The following is a 26,225-nucleotide window of genomic DNA, read 5'->3' on the forward strand; positions in this document are numbered from 1 at the left end:
GCAGGGCACCTTTTCTAAAGTCCAGGCATTTCCCATTCTGTACATTCTTTATTCCGACTTTGCATCAGATTCTTTGTAAGATTCTCATCTTTATTCTTATGACTTTGTATTGATTTAGCCTAATGGCTCCATGCAGCGTTGGCTTGGCTAGCCCCTTTGTTCAACAGAAAAATAGATACAAGCAGACATGAGATCCCTAAGAACACCATTGCCATCTAACCATACCTGGACTGCTTTGAGGCTCAGAGGGCCATCTAGGGGCTACAGAGCATATTACACAGGAAATCACTTTTGATTACTGTATGAGTAGCACTAAACTTCTGGGTGTTTAGATTTGAGGATTTGGTTCTGTCCCAAATGTTGCACTAACTACTGGGTTTCTGGATAAGGGGTATTTGCCTTTCTTTAAAGCAATGTTTCCCAAACTTGGGTCTCCAGCTGTTTTTGGATGACAACTCCCATCATCCCTGACCACTGGTCCTGCTAGCTAGGGATGATGGGAGTTGTAGTCCAAAAACAGCTGGAGACCCAAACTTGGGAAACACTGCTCTAAAAATCAATGATCTTTCCAACAGAGGCAAACAGGGTTTTCTCTTGATGCTTCCAGATTGGGACTTATTTCAAAGAAGTTGCTGGTAACAGGTTTGGTGTGTGTGTGTGTGTGTGTGTGTGTGTGTGTGTGTGCTGCAGAGGTCTGGCCCAGTGGGTCTGATCTCTATTCCTTACCTCCCTCATTCTATGGGCCAACTCTGACATGTGGGCAGGGCCACTCACTTGTCAGTCATCTGATGCCATGGTGACAGGTGAGTTGAACCACAGAGGTGGCAGGGAGAGACCTCCTCTGTCAGCACATCCCCCTCAGGGAATGCACCCATAGGGTTGCCAGACTCAATAGTGGACAGGACTTCTGTGCCTTTAATTGCCCTGCTCTCTTTTGAGTCTGGAAAGCTTAAAGAGGAACCAGCAGACCCTTTGTCTGCTGTCCAAGCAAAGGGTCTGCTGGTTTCTCTTTAAGGTTTCCAGACTCAAAAGAGAGCAGGGTAATTAAAGGCACAGAAGTCCTGTCCTCTATTGAGTCTGGCAACCCTATGTACCCATGAAGCAGGACTGAACTCCCTGTGTGGAACTGGTGGGCCTAGCCAGCTGAGGAATGAACTCTTCCCAGTTATGTCAGCTGACTGACAGGTGGACATGGTTTGGGGGGGAAATGGCCATGCAAAACCACAGAATTATAGAGTTGGAAGGGGCCATGAAGATCATCTGTTCCCACCCCCTGCAGTGCAGAAATCTTTCGCCCAACATGGGGCTCGAACCCATGAACCTGAGATTAAGAGTATCACGCTCTACCAACTGAGCTATGTCAGGGCAAACTGGCAGGCTAAGACTTACTGGATTTCCCATAGAAAGGGTGAATCCACAGTTAATACTGGCTGGCATTAGGGCTGGGCAATATCTGGTTTTCAACATCGCAATATGTCAAGGAAATAAGCAGCTATCCTACTTTTAAAAGACATCTGAAGGCAGCCCTGTTTAGGGAAGTTTTAAATATTTAATGTTGTATTGTTTTAATATTCGATTGGGAGCTGCTCAGAGTGGATGGGGAGACTCAGCCAGATGGGCAGGGTCCAAATAATAAATTATTATTATAGTTTGCTGGAGCTCCCTGGTGGCAGGGGGGGGCTTTGGGGTCAGGGGAGGGGGAGGAGGACAGAAATCCAAGCATAAAATGGACCATTTCTGACTGTTCACAAACATGGGATACTTCTGTGGCAGGGGAGGACCCATGTGGGTGGGTAGGAAGGAGGTGGAAAAGGGGTTTAAGTATGTACCGTTTTTTTGTTTTTTTGTATTTTGTAAAATTAATAAAAAGTATGTTAATACCAAATAAATTATTATTATAAATTATTATTACCAGCTAAGCATCACGATATACTGATATATTACGATGACTGAAATAAGGATGGAACTAAGTAGAGGCGAAAAGTAGGGCTGGGTAATATCTGGATCTGGAAATGTGGAGACCTGAACCTAAGACTGGAAAAAAGAGAAACTGAATTTGACACATCCAGACATCCCTTTGTTGAATATGTCAAGAGTTGCACCCGGTATTACTCCATTCTGCGTATGTGTGTATGTGAAACCCCCAGTTTCATTTTCAATTAACCTTTTCTAAGCCCCAACTCTCCCTCCGCAAAGCTCATGCAGGAGTTTCTCTTTGTTTCTAAGAAGGAGAGAAAGACTTAGGTTGCAAAGCATCTCTTAAGCTAATGAATCAGGCAGAGCCTGTTCTGCTTGGGTGAGTATTTTAATTATTCCAGAGATAACCCCGCTTGAGCAAGATGGAGTGTGCCGAGGTTCTGCGAAGAACTTCACCTTGCCTTGATACCTGGCAACTAACTCCTCTGTGAGTCCTACATGTGAAAAATCAGAACGTTTGAAAAATTATCTCTCTGAAGTGCAGCTGAAGCCTCAGCAGGGCCTGTCTGCGTTTTGCAAATCCTATCCTCTCTCACTCTGCTTTCTGTTTCTTTCTCTTTGAAAAGCAATTGTCATATCCTCCTGGGGTTGACTGCCGTCTCTTTCTTTAGATGCTCAAAGTTTTATAATGCAGGAGCAAGAACTGGTGGCAAGACGTGACTACGGGCAAAACAGCCCCCTGGCAAGGAAGGATTTTAGACTCACCTGCCCCATACCACACTGGTTTAGGATGTATAGACAATAGGTTTTAATGCAGAGAAACATCCAGATATTTGACCCTCCCTGTAGTCAGAAATGGTGCAGCCCAGCAAGACATCACCAGGGGGCTTTTGCTTGTCTAGTTCTAGCCAACCAATTTTGTTTTTTGTTTTTTGGGGGGCAAATGGAAGACACTGGCTGTTCTGTCATCAAGATAAGCCCAACATCAAGGAGCAGGTGCTTCCATTGATTTCTCCACCTGCATCTGTGCTTCAAAGGAATCTTTGCCCCATCACAGATCTTACACTAACCTCACTGCAACTCCTCATCCACCCTCACATTTCACTTTGGAAGCTCGAAGCGGACTATTCTCCTCCACCCATCTCATTAGACTCAGCAGGGCCAACGCTGGCACCTGGCAACAGTGGGCACTTGCTGGGACCCCCAGGCATTGATAGGGCCCAAAATTCATGTCATCCCCTCCCCCAAAATGTCTTTTTCCCCCCCTGGCCTGGCTTTGTCATTCAGGGCCCCCACAACACTCCAAGCAACACTATATCAGGGCATTGCTGGGAATTAACATGGTATAAAGGTAAAGGTAAAGGACCCCTTTACCTGGTTAGTTAAGTCCAGGCAAAGGCGACTATGGGGGGGTTGTGGCACTCATCTCGTTGGCAGGCCGAGGGAGCCGGCATTTGTCTACAGCCAGCTTTCCGGGTCATGACTAAACCGCTTCTGGCGCAACGGGACACCATGACAGAAACCAGAGCACACAGAAACGCTGTTTACCTTCCCGTCGCAGCAGTACCTATTTATCTACTTGCACTGGCGTGTTTTTGAACTGCTAGGTTGGTTGGCAGGAGCTGGGACAGAGCAATGGAAGCTCACCCTGTCATGGGGATTCGAACCGCCGACCTTCTGATCGGCAAGTCCAAGAGGCTCAGTGGTTCAGACCACAGCGCCACCTGCATCCCAAGCAACACTATATCAGGGCATTGCTGGGAATTAACCTGGAGGGCAGGCTCAGCCCCCTGGGGCTGCTCAGGGTGCAGATGTTGCAGTGACTGCCCATCTCTGGTTCTCCAACAGGTTCCATCAGCAGAGAATGGGGGTCTCCTAGAACCCCCTCATGCTTTGAGCTGGCCTCACGCCTCACAATGCTTTGATATGCATTCCTGATATTTCTTTATGGTTCTTCAGCTCACTGTCTCTTCCAGCAAACCTCACAATGCCTGCAAGCTTACAGAACTTCTTCTTCTTCTTTTTTGGTCACAGCACTTTCCCCAAGGAAACCCATGTCCTACCACTGAATTGCAGCAAATAGATTTTCAGTGGATTGCCATTTGCTCCAATTCGGCAATGAAAGGTGGGTTGGTTGCCCCACGGAAAGTGCCAGGACAAAAACGACGACAACAGACGGGCATGGACTTTTAAAGTGTGCCTATAAATTGCAAGGCAAAAGGAAGTCTGGATTCCTCTAGGGAATCTCAGTTTTCAATCTGAGCAGGGGTTAGCCGAGCTCCATTTTTTTAAAAAAGCCCTGCTGTACCACACGATAATCCACTTAAACCTGCAGTCATGGCCGGCTCTACCATGAAGCAGAGTGAGACAGGTGGCTCAGGTGGCAGATATTGAGGGGTGGTAACTGGGCAGAGCTGAGAGCTTGGCTGCTGCATCACATCAGGAGTCCATCTATTCCAGCATCCTGTTCTCCAGATGCCTCTAGGAAGCCCCCAAGTAGGACCTGAGAGCATCAGCAAGTCTCCCCACTGGTATTCAGAAGGACTGCTGTCTCCAACAGTGGAGGTAGAACACAGCCTTCACTTCCATGAATTTGTCCAACCCTCTTTGAAGGCCACCCTAGTTGGTGTCCATCACTGCCTCCTGTGGGAGGGAGTTCTATAGTTTTAACTACGTGCTGTGTGAAAAAAGTGCTTCTTTGTGTGTCTGTCTTGCGTGTGCATCTGCCAGGCAGGCCTACTTTGTGTCTCCTGGATGGGCCCCTGGATGCTTAAGTCCTGTCAAAGGTGACTATGGGGTGTTGCACTCATCTTGCTTTTCAGGCATTTGTCCACAGACAGCTTTCCAGGTCATGTGGCCAGCATGATTAAACCGCTTCTGGCTCAATGGAAACCAGAGCGCACAGAAACGCCGTTTACCTTCCCGCCACAGCGGTACCTATTTATCTACTTGCACTGGTGTGCTTTTGAACTGCCAGGTTGGCAGGAGCTGGGACAGAGCAACGGGAGCTCATTCTGTCGCAGGGATTCGAACCGCCGACATTCTGATCGGCAAGCCCAAGAGGCTTAGTGGTTTAGACCGCAGCGCCACCAGTCTCCCTAGTGCAGTGGAGGATGTGGAAGGGAGATTCAGCGACCAAAATGCTCAGTGTTTGCCCACTGATTCAAGAAAGACGCAACAAAGGACTTCACGCAGCACATCGTTAAACTATGGAACTCACTCCCACAGGAGGCAATGGCTTAAATTCAGGAGTGCGGAACCACCAGCCGGGGGGGGGGGGCAAACACAGCCCTCCTGAACTCTCGATCCTGCCCTTGCTTTCTTGGATACAGAGTCAGAGAAGGGCATGCAGAAACTAGCCTACTGCTTAAACGCAAAATCTGCATTAATGGCTCCACCATGACCATGTGATCCCTGGAAGGTTCCCCATGAAGGAATGCGGCTCTCAGGACCCCCCCACTTCTGATCTAACCAATCATTGACCTGTCGCCTCCCGCAGACGCCAGACAAGCTACGAGGGGATAGTGTCACCTCTCAGTTGCTGGAAGCAGGAGACGTCGTCGGGGACTTCCAAGGTGTTTCGCGGTAGGACCCCGTTGCTGGGCTTTGGCCTCTCGTAGTCCCTGTCTGGCAGCATGGCCTGCTCGACCTCTGCCAAGAGCTCCGGCCGGCGGGTCAGGGACTGTGGGAATCCAAACATCGGGAGAGACGAGAAGAAAAGTAAGGCACCGCAGAGCAAGAAGCCCGCCCACCATGCGCCAATCCACCTGGGGTCATCGGGGGTGATGTCCAGCTTACCTGCAAAGGACAGAAAGACAAGGCTGTTGAGGACCATGGCGGGAGATAATAAGGAAACCCCACCAGGGACTGAAGGAGGTGTGTCATGGGGGTGGTCTACCTGGGGCTACCCCAAACCTCAGCTATGCTCTGCATGCAGAAGGCATCTTTGGCACCTGCAGATGGCTGCCTGGCATGGATGCTTTAATAGAGATTCCTGCACCCAAAAGACCAGAAAAGACTGTTATATATATGCAATATATGCAACAACAGCTGCAAGGATGCTACTAGCCCAAAGATCGAAAGAACCAACAGTTCCGACCAAGGAAGAATGGAAAGCCATACTGCTGGACTATGCGGAAATGGCACAACTGACCGGGAGACTCAGGAATCAAGAAGATAATGACTTTAAGAAAGAATGGGGGAAATGTATAATTTACTTCGGAGACCATTGTAAAGACATAAAAACATCATCTGGACTTTGAAAATGACTTGTAAAGAAACAATAAATATGGATAATTTAGAGAGATGAAAACTGTGAAGAACGTGATGATATGTAGTTTTAGAAAAATTATTTTAAGGACCCACGCAGGGGAAGTCATAAGATTCAGAGGATCTCAAATATGTATATGGTAAAAGTATTTTCTCTGTATTGTTTTGATTTTTTTTTGTAAAAACCAATAAAATATTTATTTTTTTAAAAAAATGAGATTCCTGCATTGCAGGGGGTTGGACTAGATGACCCTTGGGGTACCTTCCAACCCCAATCACATTGCAATCACATTGGAGTTTTTTTTTTAAAAAAAAGAAAATAAATTCCAGGCACATGGGGGGGGGGTTATGGTTATTACAGTCACAGCAAGCTGGGGTGTGTCTAGACATCTATGGAAACTTCAGAAATGCCATTTAAAGCGAGGCTGCAAAGCGAGGCAAGGAAGGATGAAAGGATGAGGAAACCAGGTGGGGATGGAGAAACAGTTACTTTATGGCTCCCTCTGCTGGCCACAGTGGTCTCCTTTAAAAAAGAAAATAAATTGCAAGTTGTTCGCAGCCGCATCAGCTGCTCCAGAATAAGCAGCAAAAGCAAATGATATTTTTAAATTTTTTATTTTTGGCAAGCCTCCCATAACTGCACTGTGAGAACATAAGAAGTGCCCTGCAGGATCAGGGTATAGCCCATCTAAACCCAGCATCCTGTTCTCACAGTGGCCAACCGGATGCCCCCAAAGGAAAACCCGCAAGCAGGACCCAGTGCCGTCTTAAGCATATGATCGCTCCGGCGCACCCCCATCCCATTTCTCACCGTGGCGGGCGGGCACAGCGCACAGCATCGCTGCAGCAGGCACAGCCGCAGCGGGCACAGCCACACAGCCCCTTGCGACACACGGGCTTGCCTTAAAGAGCCGGCCCTGGCAGGACCTGAGCACAAGAGCCCTCGCCCCCCCCCCCTGAGGTTTCCACCAACCGGGATTCAGAAACGTTAATGCCTCCAGCTATGGAGGCAGAGCACAGTCCTCACGGCTGGCAGCCACAGATAGACTCGTCCAGAAGTGAGGCTGTGCCCCTATTCCCACAGCCAACTCCCCTCTTAGAGAAGGAGAGAGATCTTCTTGGCAGGGGCGTAGGAAAGGGGCGGTCCACCCCGGGTGTCACCCTGGGGTGTGTGTGTGACAAAATGGCGGCCAGCCAAGGGCTACACTCACTGTAGGGCAGCTAAGGGCGGGCGTGTGCTGTTATTATGGGTGGCGCAGTTTGTATTGGTGCCATGCGTGTGCTGCTGGGCGGTTTGCCCCGCCCCTTGACACCCCGCCCCGGGTACCAGAGAGGCTTCCTTCGCCACTGCTTCTTGACAGCCCTCCTTAGCCTCTTACTCCCAGTTTGGGAGGGTAGCGAATGTGGTGCCTTCCAGTTTTTGTTGTCACCATGCATTATCTTTGACCAGTGATCATTCTGGCTGAGGGGAGTTGTGGTCTATCCACATGTGAGAGCATCTTATTACTCAGCGGAAGAGCATCTGCTTGGTGTGCAGAAGGCCCCAGGGTCAATGCTCAACCTCTCCAGGTAGGGCTCAGAGAAACTCCCGCTTGAAACCCTGAAGGATGATAGAACTGTAGAGTTGGAAGGGACCCCAAGGGCTGTCTAGTCCAACCTCTTGCGATGAGGGAATCTCACCTAAAGCATCCATGACAGGTGACCATCCAACCTCTGCTTAAAAGCCTCCGAGGAAGGAGAGTCCACAACCTCTTGCAGGACTTTGTTTCACTGTTGGAATAGCTCTTAATGTCAGAACGCTCTCCCTGATGGTTTATTGGAATCTCTTTTCTCGTCATTTGAATACAGTGGTACCTCGCAAGACGAATGCCCTGCAAGACGAATTTTTCGCAAGACGAATGCGTCTTGTGATCTGATGGTGACGCGCAAGAGGGATTCGTTTTGCAAAAAAAATCGTCTTGCGAATCGTGGTTTCCCATAGGAATGCATTGAAATTTAATTAATGCGTTCCTATGGGCAAAAAAAGAAATTTCAATGCATTCCTATGGGAAACCACGATTCGCGATTCGCGAGACGAATTTTTCGCAAAACGAATTGACTCGTGGAACGAATTAAATTCGTCTTGCGAGGCACCACTGTACATTGGTTCGGTTCCTCCCCTCCAGAGCAGGAGAAAACAAGCTTCCTCCATCCTCCATGTGACAGTCTTTGAGATAGTTGAAGATGGCTATCATATCTTCTCTCAGTCTCCTCTTATCCAGTCTAAACATACCCAGCTCCCTCCTCTGCACATGTTCCAGCTTGTCAATACCCTCCTTAAATTGTGGCACCCAGAACTGGACACAGGACTCCAGGTGGGGTCTGACCAAGGAAGAATAGAGAATAGCCCAATACTTCCCTTGACCTGGAATGAACCAATGCTATTGTGCAGATTCATATGCTCTGGCTTAAATCAACACAGCGAGTTTTGCAGCTATTGTTAAAGTAGCAAAAACAAAGAAGCACGGGACTGAGGGAGGGAGAAATTTTTGGAACACATTGGGATATCAGCTCAGCTCAAGGTATGACGGATAGCAGCAAAAGATAGGCATAACAATTTACAAGGACAGGAAGAAACGATATGGAGAGAATAAATGTCACACACAGGAAGAACGATGATATAGTATGAGATCTTCACTTGTAGTCTTATAAATTATTTAATGTGTCAACACGAATAGAAGTTATAAATATTGCAGCTGTTGTTGTTTTTGTTTTTGTTGTTTAGTCGTTTAGTCGTGTCCGACTCTTTGTGACCCCATGCAGCTGTTGTATAAGGGATTATTATTATGATTTTGGAACGCAGAAATAAAGAAAATCATCAAACCCATCAATTCTAGCACGTGCCACCTTCTCTAAATTATATAATTTGGTATTTGAATGATTGATATCAGTAATTGTGTTTTAAACTGGCATTGTTATAATGAGGCTATCACTGGATTATAATTGGAAAACTAATAAAAATTATTATAAAATAAATAAATCAACACTTTCTCCCCTCTGCCAAAAAAATGGGGACTGAGGTCTTAAGTTATTTTCAGGGGGAAAGCACAGCTCAGTGGTTGAGTACATGCTTTAGGTAAAAAGCTGACTTTTGCCAGGTCAAACCCTTGTCTGCCCAACCTGCTATTGCCTACACTGACTGGCAGCGGCTCTCCAGGATTTCAGACAGGCCTCTCTCCTAGCCCTTCCTGGAGATGCTGTCAGAGGTCCACCTCTGGTTGAACCCGGGACCTTCTGCATGCAAAGCAGAAGCTCTACCACTGAGCAATGGCCTTTCCCCAACATAAGATGCTGCCTTATATGGAGTCAAACCGTTGCTCCATCTAACCCAGTGTTTCCTACACTGACCGGAAGCAGCTCTGCAGGATTTCAAGCAGGATTTCCAGCCCCACCTGGAGATGCTGGGGATTGAACCTTCTGTATGAGAAACTTGTGAGCTATCCTGAGCTACAATCCTTGCTAAAAGTGCCTAAAATGCTTCCAAGTTTTTTTGTTTTGTTTTACAATTATGCCAGCCAGCCTCTTCCCATTCTACACCTTCCAGAATTCAAGTGGTCCCCCGCCCACCCTGCCATGCACAGACCCATCGCCTGTAACCAAGTGCCTCCTTACTTGTGTCGATGAAGACGGCATCCACATAGATTTTGGTACAGAAGGAACCCAAGATAAATCCACAGGCTGGTCCGAACACAAGCATTGTAAACAAGATCCCTGCAGGGAACACAGAAAAACAACAACACAGTGAGAGGCGCGTCCTGGAACAAGGATCTAGTCCTCAGTGAGGTGCTCGATACGTGGATGGGTTGTAGCACTCTGAGCTGCCGCTGGGGAGCAGTGAGGAAAGAAAAGTTCTCTGATGATTGACGTTTCCACCAGAACAAAGCATTCCCTTCACACAGAAAGCTAGCAGCTCATGGGAGAAGAGCTCTATACCAGTGTTTCTCAACCAGTGTGCCTCCAGATGTTTTGGGACTACAACTCCCATCATCCCTAGCTAGCAAGACCAGTAGTCAGGAATGATGGGAGTTGTAGTCCCAAAACATCTGGAGGCACACTGGTTGAGAAACACTGCTCTATACCAAGCCTTCTCCTGACTTGATGATTTTCTTAGGTAGGGGAGTCCGTTCCACTAGTCACTGCCTTTCAGCTTGCCCTACCTCACAGGGTTGTTGCAGGGATTTAATGAGAATGGTGGAGACCCATGCATGCCACTTTAAGCTCCTTGGAGAAAAAGATGGGATGCAATTATTTGCAATAAAAATAATAATAACTAAGCAAAACAGTCTTATGCCACTTTCATAGTCATGACCACTTTCAAATCATCCTGGGAGCTACAATTCCCAGCACCCTTAGCAAACTACAGTTCCCAGGATCCTCCATGTCTGTTGAAGTGCTTTAAATGTATGGCGTTGGACGTGACCGATGCCGGCTGAACCTCTGTTGGAAGAGAAATCCATAGCATGGGGCCAGCGGGACTAAATCCCCGACTTCTGGTTGAAGTCGGACAGGATTTCTCTCTTCTTCCGATAAAAAAAACACGCCTCAAGGCACTTTCCCTTCTGACAAGTCTGCTAACAGAACTGCAAATATTGCCCTCCAGAAACTGAACCAAAAGCACAGTTTGTACGTGACCAGACTAAACTCGACAGTTCTATGAGTCTAAACATCTGAGAGATTACTGGGGTGTTTTTTTTCTTTTATTTCTCGCTTCCTCCAGTCTGAGATTTCACCACTAGAGTATGCTGTATGCTAAAGCACTAAGCATTGAAAGAAGACAGAGGGTTTCTTTTCTTTTCTTTTTAAATAAAGAGAAAGGATATTAACTAAACAAAATACAGTTTTCCAACACGGGCTAAATACTCTGAGCCCGTGTCGTTTAGCATTCTAAACTCACATTAAACCAAAGCACCACCACAATCACAAGAATAAAATTTGCTTCCGCTGCTTAATGCCAAACACATTTACTTGCAGATGAGCACCATTTTGTACAACAGAACAATACCTTTTCGAAGGGAAAATAATAAAACGAGCACTTTGTAACCTTGCAAAGGCCCAGTCTTTCTTTTTAATGCTTTATTAAACTTTAAAAAACCATAAGGAAGATTCAAAATTATCATGAGAATAACAAAAAAATTAATAATATCGTTTACACTTTTACAGAATCTACATAAGGTTCAGTCGACTTCCTGTCATCTCCATATGTTTTAAACCTGTATTAACGTAGCACACAAATTGTTTTGGTTGTTTTTTAACAATAACATTTTCATTAATGTTTTACTTTTTTGCACTTAAACACTGTGTTACAAAAGTTATTCAAAGGCTGCCACAGATTTCATATTGCTACAACAATCTTTGAGGTATTCTTTAAATAAGTCCCATTTGATAATAAAGGTTTGATTTGTACGGTCTTTCATTCTTTCTGTTAATTTTGCCAACTCTGTGTACTCTGCTAGTTTTTGTAGCCACTCCTATTTAGATGGTATTTTCTCACTTTTCCACTGTGATGCTATTAACATTCTTGCGGCCACTGTCGCTGCAAATGCCCAGTCAGCCATAAGCAGACTATAAAAAGTGTCTACAAAATAAGAGGGGTGGAAAAGATGCCATGGCGACCATCAACAGCCCCGGTGCAATCTGGGATGCCCATATCTTAGGACGGGAATATCAGAGTCCTTTCTGCAAGGACTCTTGGGGGTACTTGCAAACTGTCGCCATTTCAGGGTTCAGTCCCAAACTGCTAGATCCAGCTTGCGCAGTGGATTGGGAGCTGTGGAACCACAACTCCACCGCCCCACCCTAACCGTTCAATTGGAGATTTTGTATATATATATATATATATATATATATATATATATATATATGCAGTAAGGCATATGACAGAAAACTGCACAGGATAGTGGTAGAGAACACTTCTCGATGCAACTCTTTGCAGAATGAGTCAAGGCGAACGCTCAACAAATAGCTGGCATCCTTGAACCTCTCTGCAAACTTGGTGCAAACCAATCAGGATAAATCGCTTAATAACCAGTTACCGGGTTGCGAGGCTAGCCAGGTTATTTGCCCCGGATGAAGCCTCCAGTGGAATGCCATTGAAGCTCCCAGTATGTATGTGTGTGTATGTACGTGCCATACTGGGTCTTTGACCTCGGTGAAAAAAGCCTAGTTTTGCCCCTGTTTGGGGGGCACCATAAGGTTAAAGACAGATAGCAGAATGTTGAAAGTGGTTTGAGAGCCTCTTCTTTGCTACCTCTACACAAACAGATTTTGCAGTTTTTGGACACAATACCCAAACCTTACAAACCCAGACCCTCCAAGTGTCCCCGTTTTCCAGGGACATCCCTGATTGAGAGAAGCCCTCCTGGTTTCTGATTTGATCCCGGAATGTCCCACTTTCCCTTAGGATGTCCCTATTTTCATTGGAGAAATGTTGGAGGGTATGGAGTTATCCGACTCCTGAGCCATGTGAAGGCAATCCTGTATAGGGAAGGGATATATATATATATATATATATATATATATATATATATATATATATATATATAAAGAGTTTAATGTTTTATTATGTTTTTATATATGTTGGAAGCTGCCCAGAGTGGCTGGGGTATAAATACCCCGTTTAGGGAGGCTTTTAATGTTTAGTAGATTACTGTATTGTATTTTATTTTTCTGTTGGAAGCCGCCCAGAGTGGTTGGGGAAACCCAGCCAGATGGGCAGGGTATAAATAATAAATTATTTATTATTATTATTATTATTATTATTATTATTATTATTATTATTAAATAGTAAAATCATCATTATGGAATGGGATGTACCTATTTTCATCGGAGAAATGTTGGAGGGTATGCAAACCTGTTTAACCAGAACAAAAGCTGGGGGCGGGGTGGGGGGGATCTCCGCAGCAGATTGTTCCTCTTGCAGACTGCTTTTTCAACCTCTGAAAAAAATGTGATTGCCTTCGTTCAGCCAACATGACCGGCTGCCTCTTTAAAGCCCATGTTAATCTCAAAAGCCTGCTTGCCCCACATTTCCCCGCTGTGGCCGGCTGATAGTAAAGGGGCGTGTCTCCCCCCAGGAAGGGATTACTGGGATATATTTAACCGAGGTGCCTACATGTGCGGCTTGGAGTGGAGTGGGAGAGAGGAAAATGGACAGAGCGCACGTGAGCGTTCGACTGCCTAACGGCGTCCGTGTCACCCAGGAGACCACAGCAACAGACATAAGAAAAGAAAAGTTGTTCTGTTGCCACTTCCTGGATCGCATGGAGAAGCCGTTTTCAATGTGACGGAAGCGGGCAACTGTACTGAGGCAGCACCAAGTGTTGAAATTTTGCACCCCTAACAACTTTGTGCCTGGGGCAACTGCCTCTATGACCCCCCCCCCCACTATGCCACTGAATCCACCGCTCCTTTGCCACACCCTAGACCTGTTCTCTGCATGTGGAGTGCAAAGCTTTCTTCCTCCCCTAAGAACGTAAAAAGGGTGCTACTCGATCAGGCCAATGGGCGGGATGTTGGCTGCTGAGCAAGCCAAACCTCAAATCTGCTTGAACACATGAATTTGCCTGATTTGTGAACACACACCAATAGGGTGGTGGCAAATTCAGGATCCCTTAATGATAGTCACAGACACATCCCTCCTAGCCAGGCCCACCTTTAAGGTAATACAGCCACCTAAAATCACACAATAATCTGTTAATTATACTGTACACTAATAATAATTATGGGCGCATGGCAATGATCAGTGCCAATCTCCACGTGTTGCCTTTCAGCTAGAGCTACTATTTTCTGTGCACAGATGTGGGTAAATTATTTGCAGTGCTCCAGAGAGAAGTGGTTTAATGCTTAGCTTAGGAGCACACAGAACAAACTCCTCCTCACTGTTCTTCCTGAGCAATTTCTCCAGAGTGAGACTAGCAGCCAATCCTCAATGGCTGACTCACCTCCTTTCGCTCCGATTGGCTCCAGTCAACACAAAGGGTGAGGAGAATGAGCTTTGAGCCACTGCAACCTCGGACCACTACAGCTCTATCTCATGCACACCCCATTGCATTGCCTGGTATCTCCCAGGGTCATTCCAAAGTCATTTTAACAGATGCCAGGAATCGGACCTGGGGCCCTCTGCCTTCAAAGTGTGCTCTCCTGCTGAGGTTGCATACACACCATCCATTCAAAGCACATGGCTTCCCACAAATATCCATGGGAACTGTAGTTCCCCTCCGCAGAGCGACAGTTCCTGTCACCCTTAACAAACTACGGTTCCCAGGATTCCTCGAGGGAAGCTGTGTGCTTTGAATGGATTACGTATATGCGAGCTCAGTGACAATTCAGCAGGATACATAATTCATTTCTAAAAAAAGAAACCTTTAGCCGAGGCAACGGGGAGTTAACTAATCATCCATGGCCAACCAAAGGCCTTTTAAATCTCTAGTGAGAACAGAGGTCCAGCACCGAGGGCATTCTGGTGGTTCCCTCGTTGCGAAAAGCCAAGTTGCAGGGAACCAGGCAGAGGGCCTTCTCGGTGGTGGCGCCCTCCCTGTGGAACGCCCTCCCATCAGATGTCAAAGAGAAAAACAGCTACCAGATTTTTAGAAGACATCTGAAGGCAGCCCTGTTTAGGGAGGCTTTTAATGTTTAATAGATTATTTTATTTCATTTTTATGTTGGAAGCCGCCCAGAGTGGCTGGGGAAATAAATTATTATTATTATTATTATTATTATTATTATTATTATTATTACTCAAGTATTTGCATGCAGAAGGTCCCAGGTTTCAATTCCCAGCATCTCAAGGCAGGACTGAAAGAGACCCCTGTCTGAAGCCCTGGAAAGCTGCTGCCAGTCAGTGTAGACAAATATTGATCTAGATGGACCAGTGGTCTAACCTGCTATAAGACAACTTCCTAGGTTTCTGTGATTTCTGTATCAAGGAGAAGGGCCACAGTTCAGTGGCAGAGCATTATGTCTTTCATGTAGAAGGTCCCAGTTAGGGATGGGAGAGATCCCTCTCTGAAACCCTGGAGACCTGCTGCCAGTCAGTGTAGGCAATTTTGCTCTGGATGAACCAGTGGCCTGACTTGGGATAAGGCAGAATTTCAATGTTCTTTTGCTCCCATCGGCAGCTCTTTGTCATGATGCACAAGTGCAAGGCCACAGATGCACTTTCTTGATTGCTCCGCAACCTTTCTGGAAAACTACACGGTCCACAGTTTGAGACTCTGTGGTCTACACTGACTTTGGGAAGCAGCTCACCAGGGTTCAAGAGGAGAGTCTTTCCTGCGTCTACATGGACCTGTCTGGAGGCAAGTTTGAGTCGCTCCAGGCATGTGGGCGGGTGGCTTTTAGTAAGCCTGACAGAGAAATCTAATACGCAGCCCCTGCCTCCTGGCTGGCTGAAGCGGTTCCCGTCTGCTGCAAAATCTCACTTGCCAGGTGAAACCTGCTCTCCATTATTCATGGGTGCGCTGCTGCGGCAATTACAAAAACATTGTTATTTAAAAAAATAAAAAAATAAACCCTTCCCTTCCTCCTCCCTGACTCTTATCTCTCTGCTCCCTCCCCCCTCCCCCCTGCCAAGATGCTAGCGCTGTCAGACTCCATCACCCCACTTGGTACAAGCGCCTGGCTGGAACTGCTTTGATCCCCACCAGAATAAAAGGAGAACATTAAAGCAAGTCATCCTGGCATTGCCTCTCATTAATTAACAGCTGCAGGCTTTTTAAACATCTGTCAGGGTTACTTTAACATTCCCTTTACTCTCATGGCTACGTTGATAAGGCAAATAAATCAACAGCAGCCTCTGCCTTGGCAGGACTTGAGGTTTTTCCGCTTCTGCCATGTTTTCACAGCAACAATAACCAAAAGCTGGACGCAAAATCGGGTGTACCGATCCAGGTGGCCGCCCGGCCCTCACCAAACCTGTGTGCTCCAGATGTTTTGGATCGCAATGTCCATCAGCCCCACCCAGCACAAATGGTATGATGTTGGGAGCTGATGGCAGCCTGTGCTGACTGAAATGAAGCAGACCTTTCTCAGGAACAAGCAGTAATGAAAGCAGGAACTCGTATGACCACCCTGATAGCAAATCATCATGAATGCATGATGATGATGATGATAGGATAACTGGAGAGGCCCCGAATATGCCCATGGGGCCAAGAGGGTTAGAAACCAAAGTAGATGTCAGGCTTAGGGGAATCGGCTTCCTCCCCCCATGGCAGTAGATAAGAAGATCAAAGAAAGGAACATCTTACCAGTTAGAAACTTTAATAATCACAGTGAGATAACAAAGAACACATCTCTTAGAAATGGTGGTGCTCCCAATTAAGGATCATACCCCCTTCCGTCCGTATTAATCTACATCACTCCTACATTTTGTAATCTGATTACAGGTAGGTAGCCGTGTTGGTCTGGATCGAAGTAAAATAAAAAAAATTCCTTCAGTAGCACCTTAAAGACCAACTAAGTTTTTATTTTGGTATGAGCTTTCGTGTGCATGCACACTTCTTCAGATACAGTGAAATGGAAGTTTCCAGGCACTTATGTAGAGAAGGGGTGGGGAGGGGTGGGGATGGGGAGGGGGGATCACTCAGAAGGGTGGTGGAAATGGGTGATTGACTGACTGATAGCTGTTGATGACCGCAAACGACTGCAAATGGTTTTGCATGAAAAAGCAAGGGTTGAGATGGCTGAAGATCGCTTATCATGTATAATGAGATAAGAATCCGATATCTCTGTTCAAACCAGGTCCCTCCATGGTTTTGAGCTTGGTGATAAGTTGCAATTCAGCAACTTCTCTTTCCAGTCTATTTCTGAAATTCTTTTGTAGTAAGACAGCTACTTTGAGATCTTGTATAGAATGTCCTGGGAGATTGAAGTGTTCTCCTACTGGTTTTTCTGTCTTCTGGTTCCTGATGTCAGATTTATGTCCATTTATCCTTTGGCGTAGGGTTTGGCCTGTTTGTCCAATATAGAGAGCTGAAGGGCACTGTTGGCATTTGATGGCATACACAATGTTAGAGGATGAGCAATTAAATAGTCCTGAGATGGTATGTTGGATGTTGTTGGGGCCAGTAATGGTGTTGTCTGGGTGTATGTGGCAGCAAAGTTGGCATCTGGGTTTATTGCAGGCTCTGGTACCAGTGTCCATGTTAAGTCTGGTGGTTGTATTATTGTGGGTGAGGAGTTGTTTAAGATTGGGTGGCTGTCTGTAGGCAATGAAAGGTCTTCCTCCCAGAGCTTGAGAAAGGGAGCTGTCATTGTCCAGGAGAGGCTGTAGATCTCTGATGATGCGTTGTACTGTTTTAGCTTGGGAGCTGTATGTGATGACTAGTGGTGTTCTGTTATTTTCTTTTTTGGGTCTGTCTTGCAGCAGGTTCTCTCTAGGTATCTGTCTGGCTCTGTTGATCTGTTGTTTAACTTCATCAGGTGGATATTTTAGTTCTAAAAAGGTTTGCTGTAGATCTCTTAGGTGAGATTCTCTGTCTGTAGAGTTGGAACAGATGCGGTTGTAACGTAAGGCCTGGCTGTATACGATGGATTGTTTGGTATGTTTGGGATGGTAGCTAGAAGCATGTAGATATGTTTGTCGGTCAGTTGGTTTTCGGTATAAGGTGGTTTTACTTCGATCCAGACCAACACGGCTACCTACCTGTAACCAGAACTATGGAAGGCACCACATTGAGCCGCATGAAATGGAAGTCCATCAACCTCACCAAGAAACTTGCCCAGGTACAAACTGACATCCTCTTTCTATCTAAATGCAAAAACCTGGACATTGTACCTAAGGGTCTTAGAATTAAGAACCCTCTTCAATCAACTTATCCCACAGAATATGCCAGAAAACTATGCCACACTTTATCTAAGAAACTGCTGAAACATCTTATCGGCGTTCTGTATTCCAAACAGAAGTTAATAAAGGACGAACTCTCTGCACTGGAGAACTCCATCAGGAATCACCCGGCCTGGCAGAAGTTCCACAAGGAAAAACAAACTATTTACCACTCTCAACTGGAGTTACTGAAGAACCAGAAAAATAAAAAACTCTGCAACCTTTCCAACCTACAGGCCACCAATCAAAACAAGATCAACAACATTGTCAATCTTTCACAGCAAACACTCAGCCCAGCTGAGGAATCCGTCCTTTCACGGGGACTATCATTCTGCCCTGCCAAATCCCAACACATGATTCAGTTCTGCGGGGACCTGGAAGCATTTTTCCGCCGTTTATGCCTGAAGGAGTATTTTCATCACACACAAGAACAAGACAAAGTAGAACAAACTACATCCCCACAACACAACACCTCTCAACTTACTGGGGAACAACCATCACCCTCCAAACGCATCAATGAACAGAACATTGACCACCAACTACCACCGAAAAGAAGTTACACAAAAAGGGACTCCACATGGACCCCTCCTGATGGACGCAATACCACACTAGATCTGTACATCGAATGCTTCCGCCACAGAATCCAAACGGATGTGACGAGAAAACACCATCGCTTACAACAAAATCTAAACCATGCTGAAAGGAGAGCCATAGAAAATCTCAGGAACAACCCAGACATTATAATTAAAGAGGCAGACAAGGGTGGAGCTGTCGTCATCATGAACAAAACTGATTACATCCAGGAGGCCCACAGACAACTTTCCAATACTGCCTTTTACATGAAATTGGACTCAGACCCCACACAAGCATACAAAAAAGAACTGAACAAGATTATTAAGGAGCTACCCCTACACATCCAAGAACAGATCCTCACAAACACACCAGTGGAACCTCGGCCAGGAACTTTCTATCTTCTACCCAAAATACACAAACCAGGAAACCCAGGACGCCCATCATCTCAGGTATTGGCACCATTACAGTGGGTGTTTCCGGCTATATGGACTCTGTTCTGAAACCATATGCTATCAGTGCTCCCAGCTACGTACGTGACACCACAGATTTTCTGAGGAAAATACAATATTTGAACAATCTTCCTAACAATACTATACTAGCCACTATGGATGTGGAATCTCTATATACCAACATCCCACACAATGATGGTTTACAAGCCATAAGGAACACCATTTCAGATAAAACCACAGCGGACTTTGCTACCAAACTCTGCCACTTTGTCCTTACCCACAACCACTTCAAATTTGGTGATGACCTGTTCCTCCAGATCAGCGGCACAGCCATGGGCACCCGCATGGCCCCACAGTATGCCAACATCTTCATGGCAGATTTAGAACAACGTTTCCTTAACTCCTACCCACTCAAACCTCTCCTGTACCTGCGATACATTGACGATATTTTTATTATCTGGACACATGGACAACAGACCCTGGAAACCTTCCACCAGACATTCAATGACTTTCACCCCACCATCAACCTAACAATGAACCAATCTATGCAAGAAATACATTTTTTGGACACTACTATAAAAATACAGGATGGACATATAGACACCACCTTATACCGAAAACCAACTGACCGACAAACATATCTACATGCTTCTAGCTACCATCCCAAACATACCAAACAATCCATCGTATACAGCCAGGCCTTACGTTACAACCGCATCTGTTCCAACTCTACAGACAGAGAATCTCACCTAAGAGATCTACAGCAAACCTTTTTAGAACTAAAATATCCACCTGATGAAGTTAAACAACAGATCAACAGAGCCAGACAGATACCTAGAGAGAACCTGCTGCAAGACAGACCCAAAAAAGAAAATAACAGAACACCACTAGTCATCACATACAGCTCCCAAGCTAAAACAGTACAACGCATCATCAGAGATCTACAGCCTCTCCTGGACAATGACAGCTCCCTTTCTCAAGCTCTGGGAGGAAGACCTTTCATTGCCTACAGACAGCCACCCAATCTTAAACAACTCCTCACCCACAATAATACAACCACCAGACTTAACATGGACACTGGTACCAGAGCCTGCAATAAACCCAGATGCCAACTTTGCTGCCACATACACCCAGACAACACCATTACTGGCCCCAACAACATCCAACATACCATCTCAGGACTATTTAATTGCTCATCCTCTAACATTGTGTATGCCATCAAATGCCAACAGTGCCCTTCAGCTCTCTATATTGGACAAACAGGCCAAACCCTACGCCAAAGGATAAATGGACATAAATCTGACATCAGGAACCAGAAGACAGAAAAACCAGTAGGAGAACACTTCAATCTCCCAGGACATTCTATACAAGATCTCAAAGTAGCTGTCTTACTACAAAAGAATTTCAGAAATAGACTGGAAAGAGAAGTTGCTGAATTGCAACTTATCACCAAGCTCAAAACCATGGAGGGACCTGGTTTGAACAGAGATATCGGATTCTTATCTCATTATACATGATAAGCGATCTTCAGCCATCTCAACCCTTGCTTTTTCATGCAAAACCATTTGCAGTCGTTTGCGGTCATCAACAGCTATCAGTCAGTCAATCACCCATTTCCACCACCCTTCTGAGTGATCCCCCCTCCCCCTCCCCACCCCTCCCCACCCCTTCTCTACATAAGTGCCTGGAAACTTCCATTTCACTGTATCTGAAGAAGTGTGCATGCACACGAAAGCTCATACCAAAATAAAAACTTAGTTGGTCTTTAAGGTGCTACTGAAGGAATTTTTTTTATTTTGTAATCTGAGTTTGTAACCTCTGTGCTTTCTGTTCTGAGACTTTCTGAGCCCTTCGGAGGAATGCTGTCCAACGACTGTGAATCTGTTAACCCCTTCTCTCCCCGTGTTTCTTCTCCTAGCTGTTCCCCATCCAGTATTTCCCAGCTTCTGCCTTCTGAACTATGCCCCTCTGCAAACCACTCTTCCAAATCTATACGCCCTCCTCAGCAAGGTCCCTGACAGTAGATTCCTATGTTTGACTCTGAAAAGCTTGGGGGTTAACAGCCCTTTTTGAGCTTCAAATTGTAGAGTCAGGAAAGGTTTAGGGCAACCAAAATAATCAAGGGGATGGAACAAGTCCCCCATGAAGAAAGGTTGCAGTGTTCAAGACTTTACAATTTAGAGAAAAGGCAATGAGGCGTGAAGAAAGTGCCGTGCTTTAGGCAGATTCACCTTTAAATGTGAACTGAATTGAAATTCTCCCCAATCCCTAGTTCTATGGAAGGTTTTAAGGTTCTTCTGGACATTTGAACAGTACAGCTTTATAATCGGCCAAATTCACATTGGTTTCCCGCTGTTATTCCGTTTACTGCGAAAGGATGTTGCTGTTGGTGAGCATTTAATAAAATCCAATATTTCCAGTGTGAGTTGAAAAGGCATTGTGTCCTCTTCTGTCCTCCTCTCTTTTATTTGTATAAATATTGCCATTGTCTGCTCCCTCAGGGGCCTCCAAAGTGGGAACCAAAGGTGGAATAAAAATGTAAAGAGAGCTACCCAAATAAATAGAGGGAGAATTTGACAGCTATTTATATGGCAACATGTTTCGGGCATGCTGGCTGCTAAAACATAGCTGCCAGTGCCTTCCAATTATCTTTTCTCTTAGCAAGCAGCTTTAAAATAATCTTTTAAAAAAATAATGGAAAAAAAATGAGACAAACAAATGGGCAAAAAGGCAGGATTTTAAGAGATTGTTGTACTGGCAAATTATGCATAAATGCCATGCAATTTAATTTCCAGGGCCTTCACCGGGAATAATACCATCCCGCTGTGCCGTCTTCATCTGCCTCCTAATAAACTGATTACAGGCCAACACGCCAAAGCCCTGAGCGCCATTATCCATTATTTAGGTCCCGGAAAAGATGATAATTAACCCACAGGTCCTGAGATGCTCCATTGTCACACAGACAATAGGCGGCTGCGTGGCAGAAGCAGAGCACGCGTTGCTCCTTCCCGTCAACTTAATTACTTGGGCAAAGTGCCAGGCCTGCTCTGGAGGGGCGGGGAAAGGAAGGCCCCCCCCGCACAATCGTGCACCAGCTTGTTGCAACTGCAGCAAGCACAAGATAAAAAAAGATTTCAGGTACTGCAGGTGTTGTGCGCCAATACAGGTTGTGTTATCTCTGGGCCAGCCCCAAATCGAAGCTCATGAGAATGAGAAGGGCTACCTTGCTGGGTCGGAAACCAAAGGTCCATCCAGGCCAGCACTTTCTTTTCTAGCCCTGCTGCAGCCAGACAGATGCTTATAGGAAGCTCACACAGATCCATGGAACTCACTGCCACAGGACATAATGATGGCCACCAACTTGTAAGGAAAGGTTGGGTGGATTCATGGAGGATAAGGCTATTCATGCCTACTAGCTATTGTGGCTCTGCTCTGCTTCCGTAGTCGGAGGGAATATCGGTTTCTGGAAATTACAGCAGGGGACAGTACTCTTGGGCCTGGGTCCTGCTTGCAGGTTTCCTCAAGGCATCTGGTTGGCCACTGTGAAGCCAACAGGGTGCTGGACTAGATGGGCAGGCTCCTATGTTCTTCAGTTCTTCTTCCCATGATTGCCTCCTCCATCAGGAATGGGGAACCCATAGCTCCCTTCCTACGTTGTTGGACTCACACTCCCATCATCCTAACCATTGGCCATGCTGGCTGGGGCTGATGGGAACTGGAGTCCAACAACATCTGGGTGGCCACAAGTTAAGCATCTACTAGGCTTCACTGACTGGCGACATTCCCAGCCCTACCTGGGACTGAAGCCGGAACCTTCTGCATGCAAAAGCAGATGCTCTACCATTGAGCTGTCACTTCTGTCTGGTTGTAAATAAAGATCAGTAGAGAGGCTGGTCCATTCAGGTAAATGCAGCACTGGCCCATGAACCTCAGTCTGTCCACATCTAGTGCCCACCTGCTTGTCTTCTTCCAGAGGGTGGCACTGGCTGTCAGCTGCCACCTCCTTCATCTCAAGTGTTGCCTTTGCAAAACTCAGCAGGGAGGAGGATGGGGGCAAAACTAGGATTAGCTGGAACTGCTTGCCATGGGCTCTGGCGCCACCTACTGTTGCCCTCCCTGCCTTATGCCCCAATAAGCAATAGTCCCAATTGGCACCAACCATCACTGTTGCGACTCTCACTGCAACAACTATGAAGGATAAACTGGCAGCATTCAGCCCTCTGGAGGAAAAGGGATGGGAGGATGAAGCATGGGTGAAGTGTCCAGGGAAGCGTGTGAGCCCTTCGCTTCCACAAACTGACTTGGAGCTCCGATTCAATTCTTTTGTGGTGCTTAATAGCACTTCATGCAATCCATTAAGTAACTCAGGAGACCTTTGTGCAAATGCTCTCATGTTTCTCTCTGGAGGGAATTCTGAAGCTCTAAAAGTAATTTGCTGCAGGCTCTACAAAGCACAAGCAAAGGAGTCGCTCATCACATGCACAGGAGGGAAAGAGCAAAACCATCTGCCTTAGAGAGCCTGCAATGCGCCGGGATTAAATGGGGAAAGGGCCAATTAGCTCAGGCCGACACTTTCATCCGTCTCAGATTACTGTAATCAAACACAAAAGCAGTTTGTGATCTCTCCTTCGCCCAACCATCCTATGGAAACTCACGAGAAGCACATTGGCTCTGCTGGTGACGTGCAGCGTCAAAGAGAATGAGGTTGTGATGTCGGAAGCTGCCAGTTCAAACCTCACCACCGCTGCAATTTCAATAGGTAGCCTTAAGCAAGTTACACTCCCTGTCAGCCTCAATCTCTGTCACTACCTGCCCCGCAATATAGGGACAATGACACTGGCCTACCCTACTGGGCTTCGGCAAGGACTTCTGCAATACTCACCTTTTGTTCTGAACATTCAAATGCACCCGATAAAGCTTCTGCATGCAGGAATCCCCAGCATCTCTAGTTGAAAGGACAGAGAAGCAAGAAACGGGAAAGAACTCTCTCTGCCTAAACACTGGGCTCACGCCTCATTTGGACCATACATTTAAAGCACCACGCTACTTTAACAGTCATGGCTTCCCCCAAGAATCCTGGGAATGGTAGTTTGTTAGGGGTGCAAAAAGTTTGTGTGTGGAAGTCATGATAGTAGTTTTCCTACCTAAATCCATTGGCAAGTAATTACATAATTAATTATGTTAGCTTTGGCCATAGCGGATTGGTGAATAAACCCTATTTCTCCCAAGAATGACACCCTCCAATTCATGGAAATAACACCCAAACTATGCTGAATCATAGGCAGCTAAAATAAGCAGTTTAGCTTCTGAATTGCAGTTGGCTCTCTGTGTCCAGTGCTCGGGACATTGTCCATCTTTCACTCAAACTCAAGGGACTCTGTGACACAGTTGCTTTTAAAAATAGCACCATGAATGGTGGAAGTGGAATTAGCAGCTTCTAAAAATAATCTCTCCACTGAGGTCGCTCCCTTCAGATGGGCTATGTACTTTACACCGTTCCCCATAAGCGGCTGTCTGCGGGATTTCTCACACTGCAGAAACATCAGCAAAAGAGATGGAGAAGATCCCCGAACAACCACTCAGGTGTAAAGGTTGGACAGCCTACCCTGGTGTGAGTCTCACACTGAGCTCCTTTCTCAGTGAGAATAGAACGGGTCTTAAAACATTGGTTCGGTTTAACGATCAAGCTGTCAGATCCTTGTTCACTTTCTCCCACTGCAAGAAAGAAAATTGCATTCCAAAATGTACAGCTCAGTAACCAAACAAATTCACTGCAGGGAAAAGGGGGTGCCAGACTCCATTCCCAGCATCTTTGGAAAGATTCCTGTCTGAAAGAGTGAAGAGCCACGACCAGTCACTGTTGACAATACTAGTCTAGGCTGATCGACGATCTGAACCTTGTATAAGGCATTTTCTTCTGTTCCTTATTCTATTTAAAATCAGATCAAAGCAGACGTTTGGGAAGCACTTCGCAACTGTTCTTAAAAAAAGTTGGTGAATGCACTTTTAAAGATTATTAACCACTCCCAATTCTACCCTGATAATTGCCACCTGCCTGGATTTTAACTTGTCTGAATTAATTTTAAGATGTATTTTAATTAATTGATGTCTGTTTTTATGCTTATTGTGTTGTTTTTATGATGTTAGCCACTCTGAACCCGGCCTCAGCTGGGGAGGGCGGGATACAAATAAAATTATTATTATTATTATTAGCCTTTGGCATTCCAGCAATTATCTCTTAAATAGTCTCTAACAGTGTAGCTCCACATGTGAATGGGTGGCCCAGCAGTATTCTGTTTTCTCAAGCTTTAGAAACATCTTACCCTCCCTCCTCCTCCTCCATAAGGCAGCTTCCTTTCTGTTGCTCAAGGAAAGGCTGTAGCTCACCGGTAGAGCACCTGCCTTGCATACAGAAGGCCCCGGTTCAAACCCTGGCATCTCCAGGTAGCCCCTTGCCTGAAACCTGGAAAGCCAAACCCATTTAGTGGAGAACAGTGGGGTGAAGCCTGTGGACACCCAGATGTTGTTGGACTCCATATCCCATCTCCCCTACCTATTGGCCATGCTGGCTGTGGCTGATGGGAGCTGGAGTCCAACAGCATCTTAGGCACCCCTGAGTTAGATGCACATCATTGATATTAGGGCATCTTCCTATGTGGCCATCCGTGGAAGCTCATTAGAGGTTCCTGAATGTACAGGTTGGTAATGTCAGTTTGCATTTCTTAGTATAGAAAGCATTGATCTGATGTGCAGAGATCTTTCCTATTCTAGTTAATTCAAGAGGGTTCTGGAAGCTGCTTCCAGGCAGGATGTTCATGACTGTTTGGGTTATTCCTTCTGAGAAGCTGAGTACAGCTGGTATAAACTGGATCTGTTATCCCTTCTGTCATGCTGACTATAATAGTCAGGCCAGAAGGAGCCTGGGTTTCACACTTTCTCTTTCTATCTCTTTTTCCCCCTCTGCATGGCAGAATGCACTTTGACACACCATTGCCGAAATGTGCAGCCACATGAGTGGAAGTTTTAGGACCAACCAAAGGGATTACTGTCTTCACACAGTGCAGTTAAACTATGGAGTTCACTTCCACAAAAGGCAGTGACGGCCACCGATTTGGATGGTTTTTAAAAGAAACAGAGACAGCTTCATGGAGGTGGCT

The 26,225-nt window shown here is 45.9% G+C and overlaps 1 protein-coding gene across 1 annotated transcript in view; it reads right to left on the minus strand.

Annotated features, from left to right (window-relative positions):
- SLCO3A1 (solute carrier organic anion transporter family member 3A1) overlaps window positions 1-26,225 on the minus strand; it is a 107,192-nt gene that overhangs the window by 14,323 nt on the left and 66,644 nt on the right. Inside the window, exons 3-4 of the mRNA XM_035131226.3 lie at window positions 9,838-9,936; window positions 5,449-5,715 (exon numbers count right to left, since the gene is read on the minus strand). Of these exons, the coding sequence (XP_034987117.1) occupies window positions 5,449-5,715; window positions 9,838-9,936 (366 nt within the window). The remainder of the gene's footprint in view (window positions 1-5,448; window positions 5,716-9,837; window positions 9,937-26,225) is intronic.

Source organism: Zootoca vivipara, chromosome 13, assembly GCF_965207765.1.
Source record: "Zootoca vivipara chromosome 13, rZooViv2.hap1.1, whole genome shotgun sequence".
Classification (NCBI taxonomy): Eukaryota; Metazoa; Chordata; class Lepidosauria; order Squamata; family Lacertidae; genus Zootoca; species Zootoca vivipara.